The sequence below is a fragment of the Chanodichthys erythropterus genome, chromosome 17 (assembly GCF_024489055.1).
Source record: "Chanodichthys erythropterus isolate Z2021 chromosome 17, ASM2448905v1, whole genome shotgun sequence".
Classification (NCBI taxonomy): Eukaryota; Metazoa; Chordata; class Actinopteri; order Cypriniformes; family Xenocyprididae; genus Chanodichthys; species Chanodichthys erythropterus.
The window spans coordinates 40600330-40611040 of NC_090237.1; the positions used below are offsets into that span (position 1 = coordinate 40600330).

Here is a 10711-nt window from a genome sequence, read left to right on the forward strand (position 1 = left end):
TGGACTGGAACATAAACTTCACCGATTACTGGAATATCACCAGGTCCAACACCTAGTAGTGTCTTCACTACTGATGGCTGAAGTGGGGTCCTTGCGTCGGGGTGGATGGCATCGTAAAGTTGTAAGGGCAACACACTTTTTCGTGCTCCGCTGTCTAAAACGGCACAGATATCTAGTCCATGGATGGTCAGATGAATACTCATTTCCTGACTGTGAGTTTTAAAATGAATCGCAGTGGGCTCTGAGCTGTTGTGGGCAACAGCCGAAGATTGACCCCTGGTTGCTTTCCTAGGTGAAGGGCAATTTCTCTTCATATGGCCGATCCCTGTACAGTTATGACAACGAATTTCTTCCCACCTAATGTCCTTATAGCCTCTCCGTGAGGCTAACATGCGCTGGCGTTCAGGTACAGTTGGTTTAAAACCCACTGCTGGGGTGGTCCCTACAACCTCTGCTTCCCCTCTTTCAACTCCTTCTCTCACCACAGCAGTACGGGGCTTCCGTTCAGACAGGCCATGTACACCTGCATGCGTGAGGCTGGTGACGTGTGACGCTGCTCGCTTGGTGGTTTCATAACGGCGGGCAATGTCATAGGCTTGGGCTAGTGTGAGTGGTCGCTTCTCTAATAACTTCTGTACGATCTCCGTATCCCCAATAGCATGAGTGAAAACTTCTACACCTATGCCGTCTTGCTCTCTTTCAGTCCTATCACTATAGGCCACTGACACCTTCTCATATATGTCATCCCTTAATAAATGGAGAGATTCCCCTGGTTTACGAACACGTTGTCTCAACTCAATGGCTACTGCAGCAGCATGCTCTGAAGAGGGACCATAGGCAATTTCGACTTCCTCTACCAAACGGCTGTAGTTCCACTGAGCCGACCGTGGATTCCTATGGACTATTGCCCCAGCTGCACCCATCAAGCAGAACTTTAACTGAATGGCCTTGGTCTCTTCAGTCCAATGGTTCGCCTTGGCACAGCTCTCAAACCGGTGAAGGAACTCCCTCCACGGGGTGGTACCATCGTATTGGCCAGGGCGCAGAGTGGGGACTCTCTCTCTAGAGTCATAGTCATCCTCACTCTCAGAGGAAGCCTGATAGTATATGGAACGTGGTCGCCGCACGTGTGATTTATGTGGCTCATAAATGGGGAGAGAATGTTCTACTGGCTTGGTGGCACTATCACATCGCTGCAATGGATGAGCATATTTAATATGCTTAAGTGAATTACAGCACGGGGTGTGCAACTGTGAGCTGGGCATAGGAGTGCTATGAATGAAATCCCCTACATAAGCAGAAGTAAAGGGGTTTGTACTTGGAGTTGCCACAGTGGCAGTAAATGGCTTTGCCAACGTGCAGCTGCCAGGATGATATATGTGGGAGCATGGTTCTTTACATCGCACATCTGCCCAACAGCCTCTTTCAACATCAACTTTAAATGGATTAGTGTCTGATAATTTCAATGGCTGAATGGGTATGTAACAGGTTTCACTTGCATTTGCATCCATCTGTCCATCACACGAAAAAGGGTTATAATGCCCCTCATTTTCGTTTCTTATTTGCAAACAGTCAGTTTTTATTTCAGTTTCATTTACTGCAGTGAATGACATTGGATGGATAGAACGGCTGGTAACTTTTTCGAGCAAATTTTCTTTACATTCAGTGACGAGATGCGAACGGGAGGCCGCCATTTTGGCTAGCTCTTTAGCGCTTTATAGTACAGCGCTGCTATGGTTACTGCTCACGCTCCGTCTTAATCCATCGGTTATTCCGCTGTGCGTTCACCACTGCCGCTGCTACCGTTGTATCTGCGTCAGGGTCCCTTCGTGGTCGCCAGTGTTAACCGTTCCTGCTATGTCCCTGGTCGTGGTCGGGGATGACAGGGGAGACTTTCACTGCTCCAGGGCCGAAGTAGCTTTCCTATTTAAACTTCGGGGTTAACTCCCTTTCCCTTTGTTCAGCGGCTATAGTGAGTAAACAAATTAAAACTTGATTTGGTCCGAAGATTTTATTGTTTTCAAAGTTGAACGGCGATCAACAATACAGCCTCAACATGACAGCGCTCCGGTCGCAACAACACGTTCTTTTTTTTCCCCTTTCCCTCTTCTCTCCAAAACAAAACCGAAAACTGCTATTAAAGGGCCCGCACCATTTTACAACACAAGGTTGGACCAATTTCTACGACGTCCCAACAACCCCTGACCCCAGAAACTGAGAGCTCGCCAGGCTTTCCTCGCATCAGAGAGTGAGAGAGTGGTGTGATGCTTTGGGCAATGTGCTGCTGGGAAACCTTGGGTCCTGCCATCCATGTGGATGTTACTTTGACACGTACCACCTACCTAAGCATTGTTCAGACGATGTACACCCTTTCATGGAAACGGTATTCCCTGGTGGCTGTGGCCTCTTTCAGCAGGATAATGCTCCTGACACAAAGCAAAAATGGTTCAGGAATGGTTTGAGGAGCACAACAACGAGTTTGAGGTGTTGACTTGGCCTCCAAATTCCCCAGATCTCAATCCAATCGAGCATCTGTGGGATGTGCTGAACAAACAAGTCCGATCCATGGAGGCTCCATCTCACAACTTACAGGACTTAAAGGATCTGCTGTTAACATCTTGATGCAGATACCACAGCACACCTTCAGGGGTCTAGAGGAGCCCATGCCTCGACGGGTCAGGGCTGTTTTGGCAGCAAACACAATATTAGGAAGGTGCTCATAATGTTATGCCTGATTGATGTACATAATATATTTATATAGAAATACTGAGCAAAATAACACATTTATTTAATGTATAAGAATTTTAACCCAAACAGACATGGTTTCTAGAGAGCAAAGGTTTTGTGAAAAAAAAAGTAGAAGACTTAAACACAAAGTCTGTAAAATAAACTATTAAAAGAATTGTGTTATAAAAGAAATGTATTGTACATTATTCTGTGTTGGCATCATTTAGGTTGGATTTCAGCCTTAATGTACTTTTTTTTTATAAACAAAGCAGCTGATTTTGCCATAATGACACCAAGAAGCTAGTGGACTGCCGAGTCACTTCCACCCCAAAATGGTGGAAGCGTAGGGGTGCTTGGTGCTGGTGTTGCAATGGAACGTTCTACTGGCTTTCTCTTCTTTTCAATACAAGTTCTTTGATCACATCATTACGGCATGGCACAAGCTGATCCTGCAGCCAATGAGATTGCTTGCTCAACCTTCACATAGTCTGGTTCAGTGTTCACTGTAAAGGCCCTGATATACTTACGGCAAAGTTCTTTTATGTTCTTCCCTTAAGAGTAAAGAAAAGTTCAAAATAAGTGAGCAGTGATACACTGTTAGCAAACATCCCGACGTCATCCACACTGCTGAGAGTGACGTTTAGATGAATATGTAAATGTGTGCTGAAGTGTGAACATTCAGATGCCGCTAAACCACAGAGAGCAGTTGCCATGTTTAGGTCTTTTCAACAGTAGACTATCATTATTTCTGTTATAATAATTAAATTGATAAAATAAGTACTTGGATAAAAGTGTACATTTGGATATAAACACTGATGATAGTGATAAAAATAGAGTAAATCACCTTTTAAAAAAAACTTCTCTACAAATAAAGATGAATCCATTTCATCATTATGCCACTAGGTGGCGACAAGTGACTGATAAAATAATATACTTGTCATTGAATAATTTATTTCAAGAGATTTGTTTAAAAGTACTGATTCATACAATATAGCATGTGAAGTCATCGAAAAATAAAATCATTTGAATTAAATATTTTTTAATTGACTGCAGCAACTAACATTTTGTCAGAGCCTCCAGTAAATTATGGCATTTTGTTTAGTTGTCTATTCAGAATCGTGGGATAATTGCATCTGTTTAATAAAAAATTGCAATTTTTAATTTTCAGAATCATGCTGCATCATAACCTCATGTGATGCAACAGGTTGAGAAGGAGGTCAATACTCTTTAAATTATTCTTTAAAAAGCAGAATTCTAATATTAGAATACAACTACATGTTTAGGTAGCAACGGTTTTTTAAAACTTCAATGTCTATATGGCAACATCCTCGATACAAGTTGTATAAAATGATAAAGATTACATTTCAACCTGTTTAAGTAAAGTGATGAGTCAATATTATGTATTCTAAATACATCATCAAGAATCTTTTAGAATGCACATTAGATGCCCTTTCCCTTAAAACTAGATTCACCTAAAAATGTTTAATAACACTAAACTGAGAGATCACCATCCAAAACATTCTCGAAACTGAAGCCTTTGGAGCAGCAGCATGAAAACAAGTAGTCGTAAGCCATCTTTAATATCATTCACAGCCTCACTTGCCTCTAGCAAATCAAAATACAGCTCAGCTGAATAAAACGTAAAATCTCGACCGGTTCTAGAAGAGCCCTGGAGTGAAAACTGAAAACACTAAGACAAGGAAAAGCATGTATCATGCATTATACATTGATTCTGCTCGAACACAATGTGCTGTATCTGTTTGGACATGATGTACACCGCTGCACTGGTACAATAATAAAGGACAAAAGTCTGCTCCACATCACAAGTTCATGATAATCGAGTTTGAGATCTTCAGAGTCTGGCCAGGCTCTTCTCCAGAGCGTCGATGTCAGCGTCTCCATCTTCACCTTTGCTTCCTCGGGCACTGCACTCGATGAACTCCACGCGACCCGGCAGCTGGGAGAACTCGAAGTCTTTGCCTCTCTTACCTAGATACACCGAGCCCCCGACGGGCCCGTCCTGAGCGGAGAGCGCCGCGGATCGGGTCAATCTCAGAGTGTTCCTGTGGAGAGCAGACAATCAATCAGGACATGAACAGAAACACATCTGACATCAACTGTTTCACAGCGATATCTTGAGCCCCATTCACTGCCATTATAAAGAGCCAGAATTTTTTAATACAACTCTTATTGTGTTTGCCTGAAAGAAGATAGTCATATACACCTAGGATAGCTTGAGTATGAGTAAATCATGGGATCACAGTGCTTCCCACACACAGACTTTACTTGGGCGGGCTGCCCAGGTATATTTGGAGACACATTTATGCTTTTATAATTTTTCTCCTCTCATACTTTTGTATCTGCCCAAGATAATGAAACAATCCATGATCGATTAACTAGTGGAGAATCTCCCCTCGCTTACATGTTTCGTACCTGCTCGTTATGTGTGCGCGAGAGTGAAAATCCACCGTATCTCTCGCGCAGACTGCTTCAAAGTCATTCTCAATCAATGAAAAGCGCAGATTTATGCCAGGCGATTGCTAATGAACTCAAGTTGATGAATTATGACAATGTCTACTTTATGGCCTTTATATAAAATGTTTTTGACGGTTGTAAGAATAGACACTTCAAAATGAGAGTCCCGGTGTATTTCAGGCTTGTTTATAAGCCAAGTTTTTTTTCTTCTTCTTTTGGGCATTATTGGTATTTTGCTTACACAAATTTTATTTAATTTGATTTCCATTTAATTCATAGTAAATTAATGTAGTCTCCCCCACATGAAGAAAAGACTAAAAATATTATTTGATGCATATATTATTCATTTTATAAATTTTACTAGTAAAATCTGTCTCATTCACTGAGAGAGACACTATATGACAGCAAGGAGAACATAGGAAAAGGAGAACCATTTAAACGCTGTAATTTTGCATAATTTACAATGCATAATAATGCATATTAATATATAAATAACTATAATAGTATGTTATGTAATTAAAATTAATTTCAATAAACAAAAATACTGTTGAAAAACACACATTATTTGTTGTTTGTCACATAGTAGACCATTTTTGTGCTGTGGGTACTGGAGGATTATTCCCCAAGTATATTTCAATCCTGTGGGAAGCACTTTTGGGTTATGCCTTTAGGCACCCTAACATTTAACACTATTATAACAGAGCCAGAAACAAGTGAATACTCACAACTCCTTCTCCAACTGCTGCTGAATTAATTTGGCTGATTTTGCCATAGAGACATCTGCAGAAAAATAAGAGAAAAAGATAAACATGTACTCCAGACATCTGGGGCCTGTTTCAATAAGGAGGTTCAACCAACTCGGAGTTTAAACTTGAACTCTGAGTTGACTTACTCTGAGATGGGAAACTGAGTTTTCAGTTTCAGAACAGCTGAATGGAGTTAGATCAGTCGACTGAGTAGGTTGACTGAGTTAAGCGCGTGCACCACGACTATGAAAAGCCATCATCAATGGAGCTCCGATATTACGATTCACCATGGCAACAGCACGTGACAAAATTACATCCGCATACTCTGAGTCAATGCAAGTTTAATTCTCATCACTGTTATAATATCAAAGGTGGGTTCAAGTGTACTACAAGTGGTAACTAAATTTTTTTTTTTTTTGTAAATACAGAAATATTAGTATATTAAAAGCACACTTTAGATCAAATTCATGGTGTCTCAGAATAGCACAGTTGAGTACACTTAGATGTTCTTAAGATGATCTTAAGAAGTACTAAAGAAGAGCTTTTAGTATATTAAAAAAATAAGTGCATGTAAAAGAGCACTTTAAGTACATTATGGAAGAGTACTAAAATAAAGTGTATTTTACTGCACTTTTTTCAATTGGGTAGAGACTCCGACACTTTCCGTTTGCATTAAGTTTATTTTTATTGCCACACTGGCAGATATTGATAATTTTACTTAAGTAAAATGCACTTAATTTAGATTCCTCCAGAAAACAAGACTAAATATCTTATATTATTTTCTTATATAAAAAAATCCATCTTGATTTAAGAATTTTTAGATATTTGTACTTGAAATAGGATGAAAAATACTCAGTACGAAAAGCATTTTTGCAGTGTGAATGAATGAGTGAACTATTTAAACATCACTTGCACTTTAAAAAGGGGGAGGAGATCGAAGGAAACTCTGGGTTTACAGAAGAAAACCTGCTCCCGACCAGGTTAGGTTCACAGAGTAAGTTACCATGGTAACTGACTCTGAGTAGAAGTTACCTCTCTTTCAGAAACGGGCTTGACTTACCCTGCTTTCTCAGGTTTGACAAACCTCCCATTCAGAAACAGAAACCCAGAGTTTCCCTCATTTCAGGGTTAACATACTCAGAATTTGAACTTAACCTCCTTTCTAAAACGGGCCCCTGAAATCTACTCTATTCATATATTTTTGAATACTGAAATCCATTTTAATGGATCACTATGCAAATATTTATTAAAGAAAATATAGTTTTTTCTTTAATCGTTAGTAATTCTGATCGCTGAACACCACTATCTGAAGATATGAAACAAGCATGTGTCTTTCTAAAATCAGAGCCATATTCTGTGTTTTCTCTTTGGTGTGTGTTTATTCAATCACCATTTATTACAATCACCTTGTTTGTTGCAGGCGACCATGAGCGTTGGGGCGTTTTTAGCCACGATGCTGTCCGTGAGGATGGAGTAGAGAAACTCGGCCACATCTCTGACGTCCTTCTGGAAGACGCTGCTGTCCACCACAAACACTACGGCTCTGCAACACAACATGAACATGGATTATCCCTTACATGAAGTGCCAGAACAGGGAGGGTGTGAAGACATCTGCAGTCTCTCGTCCACCGTCTTACAGGAGAGACAAACAGAAACATGACCAAACGCTGACTGTTTTCAATATAGATAAAAGCTGGACTGTCATCATGTGAATGTTCCCGCATTGCTTCAAAAGTTTCTTTGGGTGTGAACAGGCCTTAAAGGCATAGTTTACCCAAACTCTCCTGAAAACATCACGTCAGAATTTACTCTTTTGATCTATTTCGTCTGCCGGAAGCCAGTTATTATAGTTTATAAAGTAATAAATATGGATATTTGTCTTACAAAATGCATCACTTTGCTATAGAAGGTCTATATTAACCCTCTGGAGCCATATGGATTATTTTTATGATGGATGTGCTTTTTGGGGCTTCAAAATCTCAACCCCCATTCACTACTATTATAAAGCTTGGAAGAGTCAGGATATTTATTAATATAACTCTATGTGTGTTCGTCTGAAAGAAGATCAAGGGATCATTTTCATTTTTGGGTGAACGGTCCCTTTAACACCCTCATCTTCATCACTCACCGAGCCACGGCCTTGTACTTCTCCACAATCTGAACTCTTAAACTTTCATGACCAGGAACATCAATTACAGTCCAACTGCTGCCCTGCAATATCAAAAACACTGTTAACCCACTGAACGTTCAGTCTTATTTCAGCTTCAGTGCCCATTTAATGACATCAAATACATATTACATCTTCACTTACTCGGTCACTCTTGCTCTTGTATGTGGCGCTGCTCTCCGTGATGGACGTCTGAGTTCTGACAAACTTCCCTAGTAACAACTGGAGAAACACTGATGTTTGTGTTGTGGAAGAGTAAGAAAGTATACAATCCTTTGATGAAAACGGAGCCGGTGTTACTCACTCGAGAGAACAGGAGAGTTTTCCCGGAGTCACACAGTCCCAGCAGCAGCACGGCATTCCTCGCCTTACTGGAGCCCCAAAAATTCCCAAAGAAAACTGAAATGTCAGAGGAAAGTAATAACATGGAAGCAGCCTGGATTGTGGATGTGAAGTTCTCTGAACCGTGTCATCAGGTACCAGAGGTCTAAAAACGAACTCTTTTCAAACCAAGCCACCAAAACAACTTGTCAGCTGGTTTTTATACCTTCATAGAGATGAATACATCAGGATCAACGCTTACGTCATCCACCGTTACCTGCTTACTGACTGACAGCATCATCAGCTCTGGAAGTCTATATTTGTTTTTATACTATATGTTGGAAATTACTATTGTGATGTTCATTGTTTGTAAAGTGACTGGCACTTAAAGTGATTTCTGAGAAACAAAACAAACTTGGAGCCAATCAGCAGTAAGGGGCGTGTCCACTCAGGAGGGTGTGGCACCATGTGTTGCATAGCGTGTTTATAGGCTTGTTCGAATGTCGAACACACCTGATGGCTGCGCTCCAATCCACTTTTAGACACGCACTCGCAAACTTCCCTAAGCACTTCCCCTCTGGGAATCCCTGCCGCCATTTTGAAGTGCGTTCCACTTCGACAGACCCTCATCCCCTCAATTTTGACCGAGGGAGCGAGTCTACTCTGACGAAAACTTCAAGCAGCTCTATATCCCACAATTCAACTTGATTGTGATGTCACAGCAGATCGCGCTTAAGTGTATGATATATTAAATATTTTGAGAATCATGCGCATTATAGTGTATAATATATTACGCTGAGATTCACTCGCATAATACTTGTAGCTACCTTATGTTCACAGTCAAAGTTTATACTATTTATCTCTTTTTTGATTGTGTAATTTTATTTTTCTCCAACCGCTCATACACTTATAGGATTTTATACATTTTCTCTAACAACATATGCATATAGAATGGTGAATTAAACAAACTCATAAGTAAAAAGGGGGTTTAAATAATAAATCAGCTCCATAGTGAATTCCAAGTGATCTCAGGTCTCATATAAACCTTATGTACGAGTTCTGCCAGTAGTGGGCACTCATGCAACATAAGCAATGACGCACATCCCAGTCCACGAGATGGAGGGAAGTTAGTGAGTGAAGGGCATTACAATTTGCGTCCAAAAACTGGAAAATGCTGCCTTCGGAGGACACATTTCAAGGTAGGAAGGCATCAAGGCACGTCCGAATCCAAAGTCAGCTTCACTTCCTGTCTCCTGAGATACCTTCATCTGATCGATTTTTGAAGGCAGCAGATGTATCCTTCAGAAGTCTGTCTGAAATCAGTTTCATGAGGTGCCTTCATGCACAAACACTGCCTTACAAGTCATTGCCTGATAGGGCAGCGAGGCAGCTAGGAACGCAGCCAATGAAATTGGGGGTGGAGCTATTGAGACAGGGGTGTGATCTTTTTGGTTGGGGGGCGTGTTTGTTTTGCTGATTTTAAAATATTAACAGTGTTTCTCAGTAATTGCTTACTGCACCTTTAATAAAAAGAAAGCATCATCAGCACTGACCCGCCCACTGACATCATCATCATCATCATCATCATCACTGCACTAGCAGTAGCATCACCTTCCACAGGATCATCTTAACAAACTGCCTGTTTTGGTGTGTTTTCATAAACACAGCTTTTTTGCAGATGGGTTGTTTCAAGCATGCTGGCGAAGTTGCCAAAGTTCTGATGTGAATTTAGGTTTAGTCTCAAAAGCTTCTGACTCTCATGTAATCCCACACTGAGATAAAAGCATCTTAAATTCAATAATTTTGTAAAACATCTAATGTGCTTGTGCAAAAAGAATAGATACGAGTAATACTAGTTCTACTACTAATAATAATGTTTAGATTTAGATTTCTCCTTTCACTGAGGCCATATAAAGCCCTGCTGCTGCTTACCGACAGTGAGAATCACGAGCAATAAAGCCACAAATATCCCGATGAGGAAAACCGCCTCTTCCTTCTGGATCTCCTTAATGAAAGTCTCCAGAAACGGCTCCGAGGAGAAATCCTCTAAATCTAGATGAATCTTCTCGTCCATGTCTGTCTGCACATGGGAAGCGAACACAAGACAGCGGAAGTGAATGACACGTGTACTAACTTTAGCGAAATAGCGCTTTCTACTATGGCGACGGCTTTCCTCATGAATATTAATAAATATGCGCTGCCATGACTGGCCCGGTGTGTTGCGTATATTAGTTAATATTAATGAGCTGATCCTTTACCATAGTAGGTTCGTTCA

General features: G+C 40.7%; 1 protein-coding gene across 1 annotated transcript; it reads right to left on the reverse strand.

Annotated features, from left to right (window-relative positions):
- Nucleotides 1-3671: 3671 nt before the first annotated feature.
- srprb (SRP receptor subunit beta) lies at nt 3672-10549 on the reverse strand. Its single transcript, XM_067365282.1, has 7 exons — nt 10369-10549; nt 8420-8514; nt 8260-8337; nt 8077-8159; nt 7355-7491; nt 5928-5982; nt 3672-4790 (listed from the first exon to the last, which is right to left on the reverse strand). Exons 1-7 carry the CDS (start codon nt 10508-10510, stop codon nt 4580-4582), a joined length of 801 nt encoding a protein of 266 aa, XP_067221383.1. The 5' UTR covers nt 10511-10549; the 3' UTR covers nt 3672-4579.
- Between the last annotated feature and the right edge of the window lie 162 nt (nt 10550-10711).